The 22,900-nt window shown below is 54.4% G+C and overlaps 1 protein-coding gene across 7 annotated transcripts in view; it reads right to left on the bottom strand.

The window, feature by feature from the left end:
* The window catches only part of Vav2 (vav guanine nucleotide exchange factor 2), a 167,686-nt gene that overhangs the window by 20,089 nt on the left and 124,697 nt on the right, over positions 1-22,900 (bottom strand). For 3 of the 7 annotated variants that reach the window (XM_037204643.1, XM_037204646.1, XM_028858718.2), the window contains exons 5-17: positions 20,010-20,112; positions 18,373-18,387; positions 17,288-17,386; positions 16,082-16,150; positions 14,794-14,894; positions 11,159-11,258; positions 10,325-10,420; positions 9,822-9,890; positions 6,950-7,036; positions 4,852-4,937; positions 4,023-4,155; positions 3,221-3,235; positions 1,473-1,582 (exon numbers count right to left, since the gene is read on the bottom strand). In XM_037204643.1, coding sequence (XP_037060538.1) covers positions 1,473-1,582; positions 3,221-3,235; positions 4,023-4,155; positions 4,852-4,937; positions 6,950-7,036; positions 9,822-9,890; positions 10,325-10,420; positions 11,159-11,258; positions 14,794-14,894; positions 16,082-16,150; positions 17,288-17,386; positions 18,373-18,387; positions 20,010-20,112 — 1,083 coding nt within the window. The remainder of the gene's footprint in view (positions 1-1,472; positions 1,583-3,220; positions 3,236-4,022; positions 4,156-4,851; positions 4,938-6,949; positions 7,037-9,821; positions 9,891-10,324; positions 10,421-11,158; positions 11,259-14,793; positions 14,895-16,081; positions 16,151-17,287; positions 17,387-18,372; positions 18,388-20,009; positions 20,113-22,900) is intronic. The other 4 variants (XM_028858719.2, XM_028858721.2, XM_037204645.1 and 1 more) reach the window with 3 other exon arrangements.

Raw genomic sequence — 22,900 nt, 5'->3', positions numbered from 1 at the left:
CAGGAGCCTACGTTCCAGCCTGGGTCTCCCCACACAGGGCAGGGGAAAGGGTGGGAGGGCACGGAGGGTGGGGTGGGGTGGGAGGCTCTGAACTGCACCATGCTGGCCCAAGAGTGCCTGCCGGGTGAGGCAGAAGGCGATTCAAAATGGCCCCGGAGTGTCAAACATGCATACGCAGTTGTCTCTCCTTGTCCATTGATTCCTTTCTGAGGTTTTACCCACAATCCAATCTGGACTAAAAATAAGACATGGGAAATTCCAGAACGGAACAGCTCCGTTTTGCTCCTGTTTTGAGTAACATGGTGAAATCTCTCTAACACAAGACATGGGTTATCTATCCTCTGCCACTGTATCCGTGCTGTGGGAGCTACCCACCTGTTAGTAGTCACTTAGTGATCTGGTATCAAATCAACTGTCACACACACACAGTACTTGCATTCCAGTGTCCTGTATTTACTTACCACTGGTCCCTGTGCAAGCATAGTGATGGTAATTTCATCACTATCTACCAAATAATTGTCTAATAACTAGTTCTTAGTTATTAATTGTACTGGTGTATACAATGCACCCTAACAGAGGTCTGCACATTTAACACATTTTATACACATAAGGTTTGACTCTACTTTGGTCTCAGGCACTTGGTAGTGGTCCTGGACTGTGCCCCATGGATGGTTTACACTTCACAGTGTAAGTGCTTATAAACTCTGCACAAATGTGGAATTACTAGCTCAGGATCACCCCTCGAGGCCACATTCATTTCATCTTCTCCACCACTAGATTTGAGAAGGCAGAACAGACAGACAGACAAACAGAAGCAAGGAGGGAGAGATGTGCATGAGGAAGGTGCTCACGGGCATTCTTCAACTTCTGTGAATACTTGAAACTGCTCCAATACTTCCCTGCACATCGCTGGGAAGAGAAGTCCAACCCACAGAAACCGGGGGGGGGGGGGAGCCCGGGGGCTCTCCCAGTCTAGACACAAGCCAGCAGGCAGCCACCGCCCAGTGCACCGGCCTGATCAGCTGCCCTGACCTTACTCTTAGACCCGTATGTCACCAGTGGGAAGCCTCAGGGAGTGGTATACTCCCCAGAAGTCTCCAAGCCCGGCTGCCGCAGGGTCAAGCGCACATATCACACCCGCCCCTTCTGCTCACTCTGCTCTATGTGTTGGGGTGCCCCTCCAACCTCTCCAAGTTCTGAGATTTTCAAACAAAGACAAATCCCCAGTGGGCCCTTCCTTCACCAGTTCCCACCTGGCTGTCAAGCGTGAGGTTCAGCCTTAATGTTGGTGAGGCCCATCTAGCAGGAACCTGATGCCACCTGAGACATCTGGGAGACAGACAGCTAGGGCCTGCAGAGTCGGCTGGTGTCCCATGGGGAAGGATCTTGTCTCACACTGAGCATCGGGACCACCTCCCACTACTGCTTGCCTGAGAGGGTCAGCAGGCCTGAGGCTCCTGCCCAAAACTCACATGGCCATCTCGAACTGCTCCATCCACTTCCGCTTCATGTCTTCCGTCTTGCAGAAGAACTGGAAGCCTTGCTTTCCTTGCAGGTGAATCAGGTAGAAGCCATAGGACCACTGTAGGAACAGAGGCATGCTGGCGGCTGGCGTGGCTTTGTGGGACACTACCAGGTACACCCAAGTTCTCTTTCTGGTGCTGTATGTGTATGTGTGTGCCCATGCTTGTGTGTAACATGCTCTTGTGTATAGACATACCCACTCTTGCCTGGCTGCATGTCTGTACATGCATGTGTCCTCCGACATGTGAGAATGTGGGTGCACTGTGCTCTTTCCAGAGCGGGACAAGGGGCTCTCATGTGTGAAGGTACATAGGAACCTGTGCCTGTACATGTGACTGGCCTTGTGATCATGTACATATGTGCTTTCCTGTGTAAACATGTGCATGCGCTGTGCCTGTGTGCATATGTGTACATGGGTACTTTTTTCTGTTGCCGGATATAGAAGTGTCCATATATGTATACCCAAGCCTGTGTATGGGTATCCATGGCGCCCTTCACATGTGTGTACATCATGTGTGCATGTGTTCAGACCATGTGCACAGGTGTGTAGGAGATGCTGTGTGTACACATATGCATGCACGTATGTGTGCAGGGATCCTGTTATGCTCATATGCATGAATGTGGGGGTCCTGTTGTGTGCACATGTGTATATGGGGGCCCTGCTATATGTGTGTGTATGCGTGTGTGTTTTCTACTGTGTATACATGTATGTACATGGGCACTACTGTGCCCATGCATGCGCGCGCGCACGCGCGCGCGCGCGCGTGTGTGTGTGTGTGTGTGTGTGTGTGTGTGTGTGTGTGTGTGCTGGGACCCTGCTGTGTAGGTAGGGGGCCTGCTATGTATGTATGTGTATATGTGTGGGTATGTCAGCCCATGCTCAAGACCCACCCTCTAACAGGCTATCCCATCCTTCTTCCACCCTTTGCGGGGTGCTTCAACCCAATCCCTGCTGTCCCAGGGACTCCCCAGGGTGGTACTCAGGACCAGACTAAGGCCCTTCATAGCTCCACCCACCCACTCTCACTTCCTGAGTTAAAAAACAAACAAGAGAAAAACAGAAGCAAGTTAAAACAATAGGGAAAACAAAGGCTGGGGTCAGGTGGTTGAGGGTCTGACCAAACAGAGCCACCCAGCAGCTGGTCCCACCCACTGGCCTGGCCAGCACTCCAGGCTGGAGAAGGGGCTGCCAAAGGCCCCAGGTGAAGTGTGGCCTAGCCTCTTAGAAGTGGAGGGACGGAGGGAGGCAGGGAAGGGAGGAGGGTGGTGCAGAGCAGAGATCATGAGGCCTGCCTGCCAGTGCTCAGTGAGCCCTGACGCCACCTCCCAGGAAGGCGAGCAGGTGGGCTTCCAGGTCACACCTTCTGCAAATCTTTTGTCACAAATATGTGTCACTTTCATGATTAAGATGCCGAGGAAGGCCAGGCAGCGGTGGCCCAGCACTGCGAAGGCAGGCAGATCTGTGAGTTCAAGGCCAGCCTGGGCTACAGAGCAAGATCCAGGACGGGCACCAAAACTACACAGAGAAACACTGTCTCAGAAAATTAAAAAAAAAAAAAAAAAAAAGGAAGGAGGAGCAGGGGAGGGCCACAAGCCTGGTCTACTCAGGCCTGGGGAGCCCCAGACCCACAGATTTGGAAGGGCCAGCATCAGGTGGCACCGGGGAGGGAAGGGGAGGAGAGTGCCAGGGGCTTACCATCTTCCCATGAGACTAGGAAGCATGAAGAGGAAAGGAAAGGGGAGACAGGTCATTAAGAGGCTTAGCGGCCCTGGACGCACTGCAGCCTGGCCACACTGATAGCCCTCGATGGATGGTAAGACCCAACTTGTCAAGCACTCTAGACTGTCCTCCCCAAGGCTCGACAAGAAGCCCCAAGCTTTGGAAAGTCGCCCTGGTCACTGCCGCTTGCTTCAGACACCAGGGCTAGGAGGAACCCGTGCATGGCGGGCCTGTACCCTGTATGGGGAGTTGCAGGTCAGATCCCTTAGTGGCTGGGCTCCCATGCCCAACCTGGCCTGGGGCTACACACGGAAGGAGCTGTGTTCAGAAGCCTCAGAGAAGCAAGACAGGCTGCTGGCTATCGCATCCCCTCCTGGCCACAGTCACAACCACAATACCCACAGCCCCACCCTCTGGTACCCAGGGTTCCTCCTCCTGCAGTCCTAGACCACTGGATTTCGGAGTCTGACAAATCACAAATCAGGCCCCCGCAAACAAGGCTAAGGAGGAGTGGAGGGAAAGCCTGCTTGTTACAAGAGACAGTGAGGAACTAGAGTCAGGTCCACTAAGACTAAACGTCAAGGTTGAGAGCTAGGTCCCTACTGGTGCCCTGAGTAAGGCCCCTCCTTCTGCTTCTGGGGAGCTGGAGTCCTAAGGGTGCCCCCTGGGGACCCTCTGCCACGGTTACAATGACTAGCAGCTCAGCCTCCGTTGACCCTGAATGTGTTCTCCCTGGGGTGAGGACGCCGCGCCCGCCCCTCTCCGGATCTGGACCCACCTTCTTAATGTCCTTGTTGTGCATGGGGTCATCCGTCATCTTGTGGGAGAGCAGTTCAATGACCTCCTTCAGCTCGTAGCTGTAGCCCTTCCTCTTACACACGATGACCACCTTGTCAAAGAGGAACAGGTACCTGGCCAGATGGGGCGTCGAGGGTCAGGACCCGCCACGCTCTGTGTGAAGAGCCCGTACTCCCGTCCGACCCCAGTCCCCGAGGCCAGTCAGGGTGTCAGACCAACAGACGCCAACGCCTGCACATGTTGTCCGCTCTCCAAGGTCAACCAGGCACAGTGACTCTTGGTAAAGCCTTCCTCAGTGCCACCTCCATGTAGAAGGTCCTCAGCCCTCTCTCTCGACCTCCCCTGGAGCACCGTTCAAAGGACACAGTCAATTCTCTCTTCTGTGCCTCCAGAAGCCCAGTCTGCTGTGACCCCAGCCCTCACAGATGCCCGACTCGTCCCGACTTTCCCTCCACCTGCTATCTACTCCCAGGAGGACACCCGGCAGGGAGCTCGCACGGCCTCTCAGTCAGCTCCCCGGAGGCTGTGAGCTGGAGGCCAGACCTCTCCACCTCCTGCTCTGACCGTCTCCCAGCCCCGCTCAGTGCCCACCACAGGCAGGGCAGTGGCCTTTGCGTGGCCTCTGCGGACTGGCATGACAGACACATAAAGGCTTGTGTGGAGAAGACGGAGTCGTTAGACCAGAGCTGCATAAAGCCTGTGGCGCTGCGGTTCCTCCCCCAGGAAGGTCTACTTCGGGCCACCTGGGAGTGGGGTCCCTGAGCCGGAGGGTCAGCCTGGGATGGGGTGCCACCTCTCACCCTGCTCACCTGTCTTGCTTGGTGTGGTTGACTATGGACCGGACTTTCAGTTCCCCATCAATCTTCGGCCTCCCGAATTCCTCCAGCTTCACTTGCTGGGAAAGGCAATGACCGTTAGCCAGAGGGCAGGTGACCTCTGCTTTACTAGACAGGGAGACAAGTGGGCATGCCCAGGGCAGGGTGGCAAGACCCAGGAAGTGTGCCAACAGTGACTGGGTGGTGCTCAGGATGAGGTAGCCCAAGGCCATTATGGACCTGAGCCAAGCCTGCCCCTTCCTAGGGGACCATAATGGGGACTCCCTTGAACCCTGGGAACAAAGGGCAATTGATGGCCTGGCCATGCTCACAGGCAGCTGCTGTGTGGAAAAGCCAGCAGTCCAGCCCTAGGAGAGCTAATAAAGAAAGCAAGCGGCACTACTGGACTGAATGGCAGCCACAGGCTGGGGTCCAACCAGGGGTCCATCCTCTGCAGGAAGCAACCCTGTGCCCCAGCCCTGCTACCACCTGGCTGTGAAGACTCTGTTTCCGGCTCTGCTTCGATTGTGCCTCTCTGTTCTGTTTGATCCAGAGAGATCTGCCTCTCTGCCACCCTCTGAGTACCTTTCAAGAGGCAAGTCTATTCAGGAAAAGGCAGAGGGCAAGTTCCTGGGGGAGGGGGAGGCGCGGCTCTGCCTGAGGGTGGCCATAGGACTCCCAAGTCCCCTGCACTTTGTGACCGCTCCTAGGGCTGGTGTCAGTGTGACACAGGCTGGCCTAGACATGACACACATCTGCTGGAGGACTCTGCTGTGCCTCTTTGTCCCCATCAACCAGGACATATAACTCCTGGTGCCTTCACTGGAGACAGCACCGAGACGGCATGACAGGTGTCAGGGTCACGTCCCTGGAACACCAACGTGCATGGACCACTGCTCTTTTTCAGACAGGGCCTGTTGTGTCCCGCACTGGCCTGGAAGTCGCTATGTAGTCAGGACAACTCTGATCCTTCTGTACCCCCCACCCTGGTGCTGGATTAGTCAGTGTCCTCAAGTCCAGTTTATTAAGGGCCCTGCGCACGAGAGACAAGCACTCTGCCAACTAAACCACACCCACAATCCTTCTCTTGTCGTCTAAAGAGCAAATATGACTCACAACACCACCACACCAAGCTCCCTGCACACAAAAGCAGCTTGTCACTGCGTGGTGATTAGAAAGCAAGGATGGCTGGGAAGGGGCCTGGACCCCACAAGTGCTCATGCTTCAGGTCACACCCGTGCTTAGAGATGCACAAGGACGTGAGGTCAATCAGAGCACCGTTCCGCCATTTCTTTCCCTCTCTGGCTGATGGCCTAGATGTCTCCTGGTGAACCAGCTCTGCACAGGGCTCCTCTGTAGATAAACGTGGGCATGCCAACCAGGATACCAGGCTTTGGTGGACCCAAGTTCACGAGTGAAGAATCACCAGGAAGAGAGGAAATGTTTGTGACAAAACCAGTGGTTCTGTGTCAAGGTGACTCTGGGCACAGGACAGCATTTGGAGATGCAGTCATCAGTGGTGGGGGCAAGGGCGTGCGTAATTTCTCCTAATGCAGAAGACCACCACACGGAGAGATCCAGACCCAAGCAGGGCCTGAGTCCAGAAGCAGCTCATCTCTTCTCCCCAGCCAGCCTCTGAAAGAGTGGGCTGGAGAATGCCACTCCTGCCTGATGGAGCTCCCAGAGGAGGGGACAACTGAAGGTCACCTCTCAGACTGAGACGACTGCTGCCTCGCCCCCAAGCCAAACCCTGTCCATTGCCTATCCCTGAGATTGACGGGGGGAAAGGAGGGTCACACACCAGGCAAGGCCTCCTGCCTCGGGTGGCCACAGCCTGTAGCAAAGACGTAAAGGGGTCCCGGCTGGGAAGGGAGAATGGGAACTATGTTTGCAACAGGACGTTCTCCATCTCCTCAGCCCTGCTCAGGGTCCACCTCAGGGTATAAAGCACTTGGGTAGGTTGAAATGGATGAAGGCGTGTACTACTCCACTTCTGGAAGCCGGGCATGCCATGTCCCACCTCCCTCCTACTCCACGTCAGGCTCCATAGGCAGCCGCTGTGGTAAGCTAAGTGGAAGGGCCACCTGCTTACCAGGTTTTCTATGGAGCACTGGAACTCGCTGATCTTCTTCAAGGTCTCTTTGTCCCGTTTCACCTCGTTGATATACATGGCCAAGTCCTGGAAATCAAGACAGGACCAGTGCACCAAGTCACACGGGGCTGAACTCCAAGCCGCTGCCCAGCCCAGGTGGTCACTCCACACCCCTTCCTCCATCTTGCCTTGGCGGTTGAAACTCCAGCCCATGGGAATAAGATGCACCACGCACAGCAGACAAGGGAGGACACTGAAGCTGAGAATACAACATTCGGGCCCAGACTACACACTGCGCTGGTGAGGGTGCTGGAAACCCCCAAATTCAGGCTCTTGACTAAACTTCCCTCCCTCAACAGGCCTTCTAAGTCAGAATGGAGAAGCAGACCAGCACGGTTACGCCACCGTGGGCCACACACAGCCACTGTCTACACACCTCTCCGTTCTCAGGAAGCCCCAGCCCCACCTCTCCTGAAGAGCCTGGGTATCCAGTAAGTGGCTTGGGAGAGGAGGGTCCCTACATAATACTGCAATCCTCCAGCTGGTCACCAGGGGGCAGTGCTCACTTTGCTTCAGAAAGTGTAACGGTCTGGAAACTGCCCAGTGGTGGCTGGGACAGTGCAGCTACGATCCTGCCCAGAAAGCAAGGCAGAGAGGAAATCCCCAAAACACAAGAGCCAGGCCCACATCCTGAGGCCAGTTCCTACCTCCCTCATGGCCTCTCTTGCTTTTGGGGGTCAGCCTTGCACCTGGCAGGGCTGAAGCTCCCTAACAGATACCACAGTGCATGCATTTTTGTAAAGAGGATGGGTTTTGTTCTAAATCAACAGCAGGGACAGAATCTGAGTGACTGTGGCCCTGTGCACACCTGGCTGCAGCCACAGAAGTGCATGTCTGGGACGGGGATTCCCACAGAGGCAGATAGTAGAGCCCCACAGGCAGAGCAGCCAGCTAGCAGAGGACACAGCCTTGCTGGAGGGTACACTGCAACCCTGTGGGAGACCCAGCTCAGACACTGGCTGAATGGAGGATTTCCTGCTTTACACTGGGGACATTAAAGGCTTTTAGATTCCCTTCTGTATGGGTTTTTATAGAGGACACTTGAATTGAAGAATTGCCTTGATCACACCATCTTGTGGTGATACCTGTGAGAGATTGTCTTGACTGGTGATTGAGGCGAGGGAGCGCAGCCCATTGTGGGCAGCACCATCCCTAGGCAGGTGGGCTGTATAAGAGAGCTAAGCAAGCCAGTGAGTCGGTAAGCAGCCTTCCTTCTAGGCTTTCTGCTCCAGATTCCTGCTTGAGTTCCTGCCCTGACTTCCCTTTGTGATAAATTGTGACCTGGAAGTGTAATCCGAAATAAACCTTTTTCTTTCCTAAGTTGCTTTTGATTGTGATGTTTCATCACAGTGGCAGAAAGAAACCAAACCAAAGCACCTTCCAAACTTTGAAGTTGTAAGAGCTGACTCTCAGTGACATGGAGGACACAGACAGAAGTCACATGCTCTCTGTGGAATGTCAGGAGCTATACTCAGGGCACTGTCCCACAAAGAGACCAGAAGCCGCCTGCTGGCTAGCAACCAAACGGTGGAAGAGTGGAATGTGTGGCCGGGCTGGGGCTCAGGGTGCACCTGCAGCCATGGGTCATGTGTCCCAGGAATGGGTGACACCAATTGTGTCTGCAGTGGGAAGATGTGGTCCCTCTGCTGCAGTGGCAGGTGACCTCAGTTCCCCAGGGGAGCCAGCAAAAGATTCCTGGGACAGCCATGGCACCCATGCTCAAGTACACCCCAAACTGGTACAAACTTCTACAGCTGTGTGAGGCCTGTTCACAGAGAGCTCCAAGCAGCTCTGAGATACCGCATCCTCCCGGCTGAGCCTGGCAGCTTCGCGGGAGACAGGCTACAGCTTCTTTCTTCAAATGAGGTGTCTTGGGAAAGGAAGAGGTCCAGGGCCCAGAGGACTTCTCAGGGGCAGGTGTCAAATATCAAGGCTGCAACCTATTTGCTTCTGTCGTGATGCAAAGCCAGGGGGACCATGCCTGTGGGAGGCATTGCACCCGGACACAGGTGACCATGAGAGGCATGGGCATGGCTGTGGGGTAGCCTGACAGTCTCTAGGCTAAGGGGTCTGGAAGGTGACTTTCTTGGGCAGTGTCAAGTTCATGGCAAAGACTGATGAGTGGGATGCAGGCAGGTTAACAAGGAAGACGACAAGGCCCGAGTAGACACCCTGGGGTGGAAAAGAACAGAGCGTGCCTGGGAACCTGAGGGTGGCCAGGCTTGCCTGGAATCTGGGGCTTTCCTGTGACACACAGCTTCAGTGACCCTGTGACAGTCCTGAAGAACAGGGGGAAGGGCCAGACCTGGCTGAGAGAGAGAGAGCAGGAGCCACAAAGGCTTCTGAGCAGGACAGTGTGCTGAGCTTCAGAGGGCAGTGGGATGTCATCATTAAGGCAGGCAATGGAGGAATAGGGGTCCCTGAAGCCAGCATGTGAAAAGGAACCTTCAAGCAAGTGACAGAGGGACAGGGCGTGGGACAAACCTTCAGCAGCAGAAGGCCTAGAGGGAAGGAGGTACTCCAGGATAGAGCTGGCCCCCGAAAACCACTGCCAGCCCCACTGGACATTTGGGGACACAGGAGTTGGGGGACAGGGGCAACTGCTGGCAAGTGAAGTCGGGGACTTTGGACACATGGAAAAAGCACCTGGCCCGTAGCTTCCTCCACTATCCTGAGTCTAACCGCACCCCCAGTGCCCCGCCTGTGCCTCCCTGGGCAAATGCTCCCACTGCCCAGGAGCTCAGTCGGGACCCAGGAGCACAGACAAATGGGTCTGGGTCCGCCCCGGCTCGGCCTCGTCTCTTTTACCTACCTGCATGGCCTCCAGCGCTTCCTTCAGCTGCTGTCTCTCTGGCCGGTCTGCAGAATGGCTCAGGAGTTCCTGTGGGAGTGGGAGGAGAGCTAAGGCTAGCCCTCGAGGTCCCTGCCGCTGCCCAGTGCACCTTTGTGCACACAGCAAGACCCTCAGCAAAAAACTACCCACTAGCACAGGTGCAGGTCCATCTGCCCAACTCCAACAGACGCGGGGACCCCTTACAGGGTGGACACCTCGGCCAGGAAGCTGAGACTCGAGCAATCAACCACAGCAGCTCTCCTATTCCTGGTCCGAGGATGCTCTCCCGTCTCTCCCCACCTGCCTGACCTTCTTACTAGTTTTAGTCATCGTTTTCCTTCCAGTTGCCATGATACCCTTTCCTGGTGTATACTGGGCGCAGAGTCACTCATCAGCCTTCGTTCCACCCGGCCCGTGGGCCAAAGCCCATGCCACCAGGGCCCATGTGACACAGGGCACAGCCAGCAGACTGACGGCCTCACCTTGAGCAGCAGGTGGTACTTCAGCACCCGTTGCATGGGCACCACCAGCAGATCTTGCAGCTTGAACTTGCCCTCCTGGACCTTGAGCGTGCACTCCTGGTGCGGGAGAGCAGCAAGTGGGTGAGGGGTACCCTCCCTGGGAGAACCCGTCTCCACTGCCAGCCACGAAGAGAAAGAGACTTCCGCCCTGGACTCTCAGAATATGCAGGAGATGGGTGTCGTAGTATGTGAGCAGGACATACCACCCCTTACATCCTGGGACATGACGGGACCCTGGTACCTGAAGCACCCTTTGCCCAACAGCGCCTGCTGGGGCCAGGCCTTGCAGAGCATGGGATATGCCATCTGCTCCCTGAAAGCCAGCTGGGGAGGGGGCTCACACAAAGTTGTGAGGTTACCTAGGGCCCCCTGGGGTGCCTGGACAGGAGGATCAAACACCACATGCCACCAGCACTCAAGCTGGAGCTCTGAAGACAGAGCTTTCCTGACCACACAGGATAGGGACACTCCTGGACCTGGGGGTGAGCAAGAGCCAGGAAGGCGCTCAAGGGAGAAACAAGCCGACAAAGGTAGGTAAACTGAGGCCAGGGAAGGAGGCCCGATGTAGCAAGCAAGTCACCTAGGTCCCATCAAGGACCCTGGGGTCAGCAAAGACTAAGGTCAAGTGTCACTCTGAGACGCACTTGTCCAGGCCTCCACAGGCTCAGGCTGTGTTCTAGCTTGGGACATGTGTTCTGGAAGTCACCCAACAAAACCAAAGATGGGTGTTGAGGGAAGCTGGTGTCTCTAGACCAGCCAGCTGCGCCAGGCCAGGGTACCGGGATGCCCTGTTACCTCCACTTTCTGCCTGAAGTCCTCCCGGCTGGCAAGGAGTTGGTTCAGTGTACTCTGAGCATGCTCCATGTGGCTGCAGTACTCTCCGTAGATCAGGAGCCTGAGGAGGGGGCAGCAACATCCACACACATGGAAACAGAGCAAGCAAGACACTTGCAGCTGCTATGAGCCCGTACGGTGCACAAGCATGTGAACACACATGTTCCAGGCATGTCTAAGATACTTGCAGCTGCCACGCCCTAACCCCTTCTTAGGCAGGCTGGAGAGCCTCAGGGTCTCTGCCTCACGTGGCTCTGCTTCCCCGGCCCCCTTCTGCTTTCTCCTCATTCTCTACATGACTAGGTTAGGAGAAGGGCTCCCAAAGCACTAGCAAAGATGGGGAGGCCCCCTCCTGCAGGCCTACTTCAAGTCATCACCCATGGTTCTACCTCGATCTGGAGAGGAATGCCTGAAACAGGGAGAAGCCCCTGCCTCCTGGGGCTCTCCACTCGCCCAAAGCTAGCATGGGGGCCGCTCATTGCTCAAGCTTATCCTTGGGCGATGAGCAATGGAGGTGGCCACTGGTGCTTCTGCAGGGGTGTCAACGGCTGGATCCAGAAGATAAGCAAGGCCTGTGCCCAGTCAGAAGCAACGGGGTCCCAGCAGCTCTGGCTCCTTCCCATGGCCCATGCTGGCACCATCTCTCCTGGCCATTCAGATTATTTTTTTGGTGCCATACACTGTTCTCTTCTTTGCCCCCACCTGGACCCATGTGCTACCCCAGGAGTGACATCTCTACAGGTCAGAACCCTAGCCCACAACTCCCTCCTTATGGCCTGACCACACAGAAGACGGTAAGAGAAGACTGTGCCAGGTGACAATGTTACCGAGCACAAGCACCCTCACGAGACCACCGCTCTCTCAATGACAGTGTTACCGGCCCACTCTTCAAGCAGTCACCAAGGTTACCGAAGCCCCAGTGAATTGACTGAGCCAGCAGCTGGGGCCAGCCTGGCAGAGCCGTACAAGAGGCTTACTGGGAGGCTGGGCTTATCCTTGATGTTCCAGCTCCATCCACCCCATCCCAGCATACGTCAGGGAGTGCTGTATCAAGGACCCCTGGACCCTCCCCGGTCTGGTTCTAATAACCCTGCAATAGTTACTGTCCACTGGGACTCTTACTCCTCTTAGGCAACAGACCAGGGCTGAGGCAGCTGGCTAGACTTCTTGCAGGAGCCACTCAGGAAGAAACACTTGTTGGGGCTCCTGGGGTGACCAGGCTCTGCCACAAGGGCAGCTCTAGGCGAGTCTCCTTCCCCTAGTGTGGAGGTTTGAATGAGAATGCCCCCTGGCCCCGCCCCATCCCCAAACCCATAGCCTGGTACCTTTGAATACTTGGCCCCCAGTTGGTGGAACTATCTGGGAAGGATTAGGTAAGTGTGGCCTTTGTTGGAGAAATTGTCACTGGGGGAGGAGGGAGGACTTTGTTTCCTAGTTCTCGCTACTTCCTGCTAGAGGATTTAGATGTGAGCTCATAGCTGTTCCTGCCACCAAGCCTTTGTTCTACCATTGTGGTGGTTTGACTAAGAATGGCCCCCACAGGCTCATATATCTGAATGCTTAGTCATCAGGGAGAGGCACTACTTGAGAAGGATTAGGAGGTGTGGCCTTGCTGGAGGAAGTGAGTCACTGTGGGTGGACTCTGAGGTTTCAAAAACCCAAGCCAGGCCCAGTGGCTCTTCCCGTTGCATGTGGATCCAGATGCAGACTCTCAGCTACCTCTCCAGTACCATGTCTGCCTGCATGCCCCCATGCTCCCTGCCAGGATGATAATGGACTAAACCTCTGAAACTGTAAGTAAGCCCCAATTACATGCTTTATTTTAAAAGGGTTGCCTTGGTCAAGATGTCTCTTCACAGCAATAGAACAGTGACCAAGGCATTGTGAACTCTAACCCTCTGGGAACCATAAGTCCAATTAAACACTTTCTTTTATAAGTTGCCTTGGTCATGATGTCTTATCACTGCAACAGAAAAGTGAATAATATACCTAGGCTTTGGGACCAGATGACATTTAGCCCCTTCCCAAACTCAAGTCTAGCTGTAGAGGAAGACAGCAGCAGGCAGGAGCCCTGGTACCAGTGCCTTGCTGGCTTGACAAGCATGGCCCTGGCAGGGCTCCTTGTTCCACCCATAGGCCCCCAAGGGGTCTCTGGCCCTACCTATCCCAACAGATGCATGCCTGCAAGCCCAGCAGACACAATAAGAGTGGCAGGCTTAAACGGGGGTTGGGGATGGATGTAGCTCAGAGGTTGAGAGCTTGCTTAGCGCATGTGGGGGTGGGGGGGTGGGGGAGAGCAAGTCTCATCCTTGGAGTCCAGAGTTACTGTGTAGCATAACTCTGTGCTGTTCCCTCAAGGGCTCCACCTGCCCCGTTGCCTATGCTCAGTTCAGGAATCACCACACCCTGCTACCTCTGATACTTGAAGCCTTAGGCAGAGCAATCAGGGACTTTCCTGCAGACTCTCCCCTGACCCTTTGCCCATGCACAGAGTTTCTAAGCACAGACTAGAGACACGGTTTTACTGTTCCTCAAAACTGAACAAATGGTTCATTCTGAGAGTGCTGGAGGAAGTTAGCTATGGAAGTAAGAGTTAGCAGGCCTTCGTCTTAACCATCAATACTTAGTACTGTTAAGAAAAATATTGGCCCTGGAGAGATGGCTCTGAGGTTAAAAATACTTCCAGCTTTTTTGCAGAGGACCTGTGTCTGGTTCCTGGCACCAATGTTGGGTGGCTTACAACCACTTATAACTCCAGCTCCAGGGGGATCTGATGCCCTCTTCTGGCCTCTAGGGGCACCTGCTCTCTTATGCACATACCAACACATAAACACATAATTAAAAATAAGGAGAGAGAGAAGAAAAAAAACCACCCACAACTTGGAAATAAGGCCACAGAGGCACACACTTAGCCTCATGCATCTCGGACCATTCCAGTTCGTCCTGAAATACAAGCCTACCTTGGTATACCTCTATCTGATCACTGTCCCCTAAGGAGACTGGAGGGAGGAGGGGATGACAATAAATGACCTGCTGTCAAAGAGGAGACACTTCAAAGCTTTGGGGCTGTGTCCCTGGAAGGTGTGGGTCCCTCTTGTGATGCTGAGGACATGGGCCTCCACCTCCGCTCCATATCAGCTTCAACCTCCCTCCAGGGATGCAGCTGCTGCACCTCTGGACACCAAGTTCTGATCTTACCCGAAGAGTGGGCACCTGTTCCCAAACAGCCTGTGACTTAACTATTTCTGGCCCGCAGCATCCCAGAGAGTCAGGGATGGAGTGGAACAGGTCAAGTTGTCTCACTACAAACATCAGCCACTATGATCCCAACGAGCCAGAGAGGCAGAGAGGGTTGGAGATACCCAGCCCTCCAAGCTGTAAAGGAGAAACAGTGGGAACTGACCCTGGTCACAAAGAGGAACAAGGATCCGGAGATAAGTGGCCACCTGCCTCAGTCCCCAGAGTGTGAGGCTACACCTCAGTGAACTGCCCTCCCTGTCCCTGTCATCCTGCCTGGGCTGGTGTAGAGAGGTCCACACGGTCTCCCAAGCTTTGAAGACACAGCTGAGGCCCTGATCCAGCCAGCTGCCACTCACCTTTCCTTGAACTCCAGGAAGACCTTGGCCAGGGTACTGCCACCAGCCATCATGGACACATCAATGGCCCGCAGGAAGCTGTGGTGCACCTTGATGAGGTCCTAGAGGGAAAGCAGGGTCAGTGCATGGCCAGGCACGCTCAGGCCCCTCTGGCCCAACACACCCATGAGGTGCTGCTGGGTTTTCGCCCAAGCCTGTGAATGCCGGTGTCACCCAGCTGGAAGTTTCTGGCAGGCATGGCTAACTTGTTTGACATTGCAGCCCAGTGCCATCAAGAGAGTTGGTGCTCAAAAATCACATAATCTAATTACAAAAATATAAAACTGCAAAAGAAGTCTCATGATGTTTTAAGTAAACTTGAGATTTAGTGTTAGGGCTGCATTCAAAGCCATCTTGGGCCAAATGCTCCACCCTCCACCAAGCCACAGGTTGGACACCCCCGTCTCAGTGCCTGGTACACAGCGACACTGGAACACATTCCTATCATGCAGTAGAGAGAGCTGCCCAGACCCGAATCAGCTCCAAAGGACACATGGTAGCTGCCTCAGAGCAGACTTGATGCCAGAAGAGGATGGAGAAAGCAGTGTGGCTGTTCTCAGCTCACAGCCTTGCAGGTCTCCCTGCAGCTGAGAAGAAGGGAGAGGCTCACAACTACTCAGTTCTCAGTTTCCGCAAGACGTAATGCCCTACTGTGTCACCTTGGCCTGGGGACGCGTGCTTCCTCAAGTTTCACAGCAGATACCCAACAGTGCTCAGCACACTAGCCACCCCTGCTTCCCCCCCCCCCAGCTTCTTTTCTGTCCCAAGCCATTTGTCCTGGGCGAGGCCCAGACAGTAAAAGGGACACTCTGGTCAGCCCTGTGCGGGAGAGTAAGATTCCCCCACCCCCCACGCCAGTCACTGATCGGACAGAAGGTGGGAAGGCAGCATGCTCTGGAGGGCATCCACTCATGTGTGGCATCTGGAGTTGTAAGCCAGCTGCCTCCACAGGTTAACCTTCACACAGGGTCATCTGGTGCACATGAGTGGTCAGATGCCTGCAGAGCATGCCTGCAGAGCAGGTGAGGGGTAAGCTTCCCTCTATGCTAACTGGAAGCCTTGAGTATAGGCCTGTGGGTCTCAAGTCCCTTCCAGAGCCATGTGAATCTGCACACAGCTGACAACTAACATAGAAAGTCACATGGAAAACCCTCAGGTCACACCAGATACCTCATCTTCTCCCTCCTGAAGCCAGAGTCTCTAGAGTGGGATAGCTGCATTTCTGATAGGAACATTCCAGAAAACTTACCTCCAGGTTGATGAAGATGGCAGCCATGTCCGCTGGGCTCAGCACCAGCCGCAGGGGGCCCACGTAGTTCTGGAAGGAAGAAGTTTATGCTGCCACTCAGTATGTAGGGTGCTTGCCACAACCAAAGCCAAAGATGCCAGGCACAGGAAGGTGCTCAGTGCTCAGTGCTCGCTGGATAGCACATGAAGAAGGCACTATGGGACTGAATAGTGGGCAAAGCAGGCTGGAACTGAGACCACAGCTCTGTGGAGGCCATAATAAGGCCAGCCCGGGCCAAGGGACAGTGTATCTCAAGACCCTTGGCGGAAGGCTTCACTCACCACTTTGGCTACACTGGGGCCAACTCCACACCAGAGAACAGCCAAGAGAAGTTTAGCCTAACAATGGTGTTGCTCTTTACACAAGGACACAGATGCACCAGGAAAATTCGAAAGCCAGGCCTACTGGGTGGTGATGGGGGTTGGGTGGTTGGGTATAGGTCACTGGTAGTCCTCGGGCGTAGGTGGCATCTAGTCACAAGGCCCGTCACATCGAATGTGCTACATTCCAGGCCACCGACAAAGGCACCAGCGGGCTCCGCAGGGCAAGGGGAAGCTTAGAGAACTTAGCTCACAATCTGGCCTCCCATGTTCCAAAGCAGAGCTGCAATCACGGCTGGCTTAGATGGGAACCCTGAGAAGACATGTGGGAGAGGCTAGGGAGCTTCCACAGAACGAGAGGAGGCTCCTTCGTGTGGGGATATGATGCTGACAAGGTGGAGGGGCGGAAATCCCAGTGTGCTCTAAGTGTCAACTTGACACAGTCTGGAGTCATTTGAGAAGGGGGTTCTGACCGAGGGATTGCCCAGATTGTCCTGTGGACCTGTCTGGGGGGGAGGGGGGGCTGGCTTGATTATTAACTGATGCAGGAGGGCCCAGCCCACGATGAGTGGCACCAGCCCCTGGCCAGGTGGCCTTGGGCTGTGTAAGAAAGTAGCTAAGCGTGAGCCCGTGTGGGCCAGCAAGCAGCTTTTTTCCATGGCTCCTGTTGGAGCGCCTGCCTGCACTGACCTCCCTCGATGGTGACTGTAATGGCGAAGTCACGATCGAACACGCTCTTCTCTCCCTAAGTTCCTCTGGTCAGAGTTTTATCACAGCAACAGAGAGAAAAGGGGAACCAGGCGCTAAGCCCCTCCACCCCGGGGTTCCGAGCCAAGCCGAGGCTCACCTTCTCGATGTCCTCCAGGGTGCGGTAGTACTTGGCCTCGGTTTCCTGAATCTCCAACAAGCAGCAGCTTCTCTTGTCGTCCTCAGTCATGCCCATTTTCTAGAGGAGACACGAGATATGAGCCAGGACCCCACCACCTGGACACCCAGCTACCCGCTGCCGGCCATCTGTCCCATGAGGCCCTGGCTACCTGCCCCACACAACAGGGTGACACCTTCCCAGTATGGCCACAAGATTACTGAGTGTACTGTGAGGTCACGGGCCCTTCCGATGGTCTGTGGTTGAGGAAACTGAGGCATGTGGGAAGGAGAGAACTTAACGAGAGCACCAAGGAAGGCACAGAAGCTTCTAGACTTCTGGAACCTCCAGTTCTCACCAGAGTGGAGCGAAGGTCTCAGGAAAGGAACATACCACACATAGGTGAGGTGTGCCCGTGGTACTTCTGTGCGTGGGTCAGCCCTGTCCGGCAGCTGGCATTGGCCAACTCCTTGGAGACCCTCAGTTGATCCATTCTGGCTTCCTAACACTAAATGCCCCACAGGCCAGACTTCCCCCAGAAGCCACTGAGAAGTCATCAGTGGGTCACCTGGGGTCATACCTCGACAGCAGGGAGGGCAGGGCCTCCCTGACTGAGAGACGGCCTGCACAGGGCAGAGTGAAGCCGAGGTTTGGCCCCAGTCAGGCTGTGGTGGGATTTATAGCTACTTTCTTTGGATTCTCTCAGGCTCAGAGAGCCTGGCCTGCCCCAAAGACTATGAAGACATGGCACTGGACAGGTACACACCCAGGGATACTCTTGTTGATCCTACGAGGCCGCTCCACGCTGTGCCACAGTACTCTGAGCACTGTGCAACCTGGCGTGGAGGCCTGGTGAGGTCCATCCCTCCTGAGGCTGCATGGGATGGGTGGGGATGAGATCCACGGGGTGGATCTCAATTCAAGACCCTATACAACGCTGTGTGCCTGACAGTGTGTCACCAAGAACATAGTCCTGAACTTTCTCTGTGGCCTCTGCTACCTTCCCGACAGGTGGGGAAGACAGAGCTGACGGGAGCCCACCTGGCCTTGTCTTACCTGCAACTTACCTGCATGTATCTGATCTGAATGCATGGAGGAGCAAACAAGATTGAACCAGTCAGCAGTGTCCACTGTCCTCAAGCCATGCTTGGGAAGTCAGGGGCACCGCTGACAGCCCACCCCGCTGTTAGCCCCAGAAGCCACGTCACAGCCCTTCCCAGAGCCTGCCGAGGGAGAGTCAGGACACAACGTAAGGATGACAGAAAGCCTCCTTGCTGGTCCTCCCATGCCTGGGCTCTGAAAGCAGCACCTGCCTTTACCTTACTTCACAGAAGGTGCATTCTATTGCCTCCCACTTGGGACAGTTTGGTTCAGCTAGTTCCAGACAGGATGAGAAGGTGGGGGAACCCATTGTTTATTTCAGAGGTCCCTCATAGCAATAAGTCTATATCCCCTCAGTGGATGGACCAGACGGCTGAAAAGATCCAGCATCAGCGCTGGGCATTAGAACATTGGCTGTCCTTCAGGACATGGGCAAGCCTGCCCCTGCCCTGGGGTTCTTCAGGACCAGGGACAGTGACAGGAGTGACAGGCTCCTGCAAGAGTTGTAGGAATCTCAAGAGAGCCTGACAGCCTGGGCTAGGGACCCTTTAAATATGTCCCCTGGCTACTGTGCCTGGATGCTGACATTTACCCCAGGGTACCCATCTTGCCAGGGACTTTGAAATGATGAAGCCTTAATCAGCCTGGTGGTGTTTCCTAGGCTATGTCAGGCCAGGTCTGGGGAAGCCCCAATTGGGCCGAGAGCAGAGCCTCTCTCGCCTGCCCTGGAGCAGAAAGAAGCCCTGAACACGATGGGGAAGGAGACTGATGATAAGACTCTCAGGGACAAATGTGCACGGTGTTCTTAAGGGTGTCGTGAAATGCTGCAATACCCAGTCTAGCCTTCCATCTCTCCTCACAAGTCGGGGACACAGCAGGATGCCACCAGCCTGGGAAAGGCTCTCGGGGCTCTTCAGGATTCTTCGCTCAGCTTTTTGTTTCTCTGACACCAGCTGGAGACTCCCACACAGACGGGAGACAGAAATATTGGCTTTTGATGAATTTCCCACCTCTTCAGGAACACAAATGCGTCAAAAAGCCTCCACAAGTGGCACGGTGCCCACCTTTGGGGAGATCATGGGTTCACGGGAGCTGTGGCCTGCCCCTCCAGGGCCCCCCTCTCTGCATCCCTCCAGGAGGGACCCCCCACCTTCCACACAGCAGCTGTTGGCAATAAGCCGGAGCTGGCACAAAACACCGTCCGCAAGATCATTAGCCAAGGCTGCGTGGAAATAAATACCCTCCAACATAAAAGGCATGCAGCTGGCCGACTGAGCCCGCACCGGTCTCCTCATTCTCCGCACAAAGAGTTACAATGATGTGTGTGCTCAGTCGCACTGTGTGAGACTGAGCACGGAGTTACTATTTAAGGCTCTCTGGATAGGAAGGATTAAGGACCTTCCAGGGAAAATTTTGTAGCCACTCTGCTGGAGGGGGCTCAACCATCATAGGTCGAATCTAGGGCACCTCAGAGTATCCTGACAGGGCTGCAAGGACACTGCCGGGGAGCCCAGGGGGATGGGGAAGGACGCGGATCTGTACTCAAGCAGCTCGCCATGGGAGGCTCAGTTTCCTGTAGCAAGAGCAGGGTGGGGGTGCTCACCATGGGCTGCTGCACCTCCACCTTGATGATGTCTTCGTAGATGTCATCCCCTTCATCTTCACACGGGACACAGTCGTAGATGTCCTCTCCCAGGTCATGTTCGCTGCAAGGGACAGGTGGGTGAGCAAAGAAGAAAGGTCCAGCCACCTGGACCAGGCGGCTGTAAAGCGTTTCCACGGCACCCTCCTCAGCTGAGGGTCCCCATCTTCAAAGTGGAGTGCCTCTGTGAGTTCAAATCAGATTAGGCAGAGACTGTCATGGGGATCTGCTAGTCTTCAAAGGTTCTTTCTTCCTCAGCAATGCCCCAACCCTGGAGTAAATGCTGGAGACACACCAGGCAGAGGCCATGGTTTGAGACACCTTCCTCCACTGGGGTCCTCTTAGGCTGGTCAGCAGAAATGCCCAGCTCCTACCTCAGAACAGAGTTCCCATCTCAGCCTGTGCCTGGGACCTCCAAGTGCTCTGAGTAGCTAGCCCAAGGTCTCCACCATCCTTGTGGCCCCACTATGAAAGTCAAGGGTACAGGACCCACATGTGACTCTCTCTCGCACATCGTGGATACCAAGCAGAACAGAGGAACTGAGAGAGACATGGAATACACAGTGCACCTTCTCAAGCCAGAACCCACAAAAGCAAAGACCAACTTTTGATTCTGCTCACAACTCCTGGACTTTCTCCAAGCTACCCATGACAACTAATTAACAATGATTGTCAATCACTGTGCCTACACTCACTATTGTGCTTTGAATGAGAATGGTCCCAACAGCCTTATTTGAATGTTTGGTCCCTAGTTGGTAGAACTGTTTTGGGAAGGATTAGGGGGTGTGGCCTTGCTGGAGGAGGTGTGTTACTGGGGGATGAACTTGGAAGTTTCAAAGGCCCATGCCAAGCACAGGCAGTCTTTCAGTCTTTCTCTCTCTCCCTCTCTTTTTGCCTCCAACTTGTGGATAAGATGTAAACTCTCAGCTACTACACCAGCACCATGCCGGCCGGCTTGCCTGCTGCCATGCTCCTCGCTGTGAGAGTCATGGACTCACCCTCTGAAACTGTAAGCAAGCCCCCATTAAATGCTTTCTTTTATAAGTTGCATTGGCCATGGTGTCTCTTTATAGCAACAGAAAAATAACTAAGACAATCACCTAGGAGACAAACCCCCAGCATGTCTGAGAGAAACTCTAGATTGGATTGACTGAGATGGGAAGACCCACCTTGAATGTGGGAAGCATTACTCCGTGGGGTAGGACCCTGTACTGAATAAAAAGGAGAAAAAGGTTGAGCACCAGCAGTCACACCTCTGTCTCTCTGTCTCTCTCTCTGTCTCTCTCTCTCTCTGTCTCTCTCTGTCTCTCTCTCTCTCTCTCTCTCTCTCTCTCTCTCTCTCTCTCTCTCTCTCTCCTTCCTGACCCAGCAGGAAGCAGAGTGCACTGAAAACAGCTTTCATGTTTAAAGGCTTCGAGACTTTAATGAAATGTCTTTAAACTCCCAACCCCTGCTTCCAGTGACATACTCCCTCCAGCAGGGCCATACCTCCCCAAACACTGCCAGCAACTGGGAACCAAGTGTTTAAATGCCTAAGACTATGGGGGACATTTATCATTCAAACCGCCACAGTTACCTCCCGCAAGAGTGCTCTGAGACCTCTGCCTGTGTGTCTAGGGGTTCCCAGGCACACCAGGAGCTAGTGCGGTCCCCAGACCCCCTTTCCATCCACCTTGTAGCTGATGATAAGACATCGGCCCCATGCTTTGGCAATCTCTTCCTTCACTCTGAACCCTCCCCAACCCATGTTGCAGATCTCCTCAAGCAGTCTGCCTGCCGTCCCATGCCCGCTGCCTCAGGGGAGGTAACTGTGCTCTGGGGTTCAGAGGTGCAGATAGCGAGCCCCGAGCTGATAGCAATGAGATCCCACAGGGTCAAGGTTTGGAAAGGGTGGTGCTTTGGGTAATCCACCTTCTGTCCCAACCCACAAGCACAGGTCGGAGGACAAGCCTAGCAGAGGACGAGTCACACTCCAACAGTCACACAGAGAAGTGCCCACACCAAAGTTTTTATTGTTGTTTGGTGTCTTTCAAGACAGGCTCAACTCTGTAGCCCAGGCTGGCTTAGAACTCACCATGGAGCCCAGGCTAGCCTCAAACTCATGACAATCCTCCTGCCTCACTAGCCTGCTAAATGCTATGTGGACAGGGATGTGCCACCAGGCTCAGCTTAAGTTTTGTTTTTTTTTTTAATAACTTTTATTTATTATCGTGTATGTGAACACATGGTAGGGAGGTGCATGTGCTACAGTGTGTGTGGTCAGATCACTGGGTAGACTCCATTCTCTCTTGACACCTTTATTTGGACTCCAAAGATCTAACTAAAGTGCCAGGCTTGCATACAGGCAACTACCCTCTGAGCCAGCTCACTGGGACCCATCAACTTAAATGTTAAAAAGCCATTTGTTCTTTTTAGGCCTATAAAATCTTTAGAGGTGGCCATTTTGCACATTAAATAATACACCTGTGCTTGCATGCAAATAGGAACACACACACACACTGTGGCCTCAGCCCCAACTCTTCCTGGCTCTTCTCCCTGCAAATAGTGGGGTATCATCGATGGTGTGCAGACACTGGGGTGCACATAGCCTCCTGCCATGCATACTCAAGTTCACCTCAGAACATCCCGTGGTCTTTCCTGCTGACCCATGAGAGGGTCCAACCCTAGGTAGGTCTGTCTGTCTCTTGGAAACTGTCACCAGAGATAACACAAATCATTTCCCCTGCCTTTCTAGGCTCTGTGCCAAATTTTGGCTCTGCCACTCTCTACCCTCCAGACTCCTAGGCCAGGTGAGGGCTTCAGGGTCCTTTCTGGCAGATATTAGTCAGCAGAGCGAGGCTAGAGGCAGAGCT

This window comes from Peromyscus leucopus, chromosome 4 (genome assembly GCF_004664715.2).
Source record: "Peromyscus leucopus breed LL Stock chromosome 4, UCI_PerLeu_2.1, whole genome shotgun sequence".
NCBI classification, from domain to species: domain Eukaryota; kingdom Metazoa; phylum Chordata; class Mammalia; order Rodentia; family Cricetidae; genus Peromyscus; species Peromyscus leucopus.
This window is presented reverse-complemented; position numbering and strand designations above follow the sequence as displayed.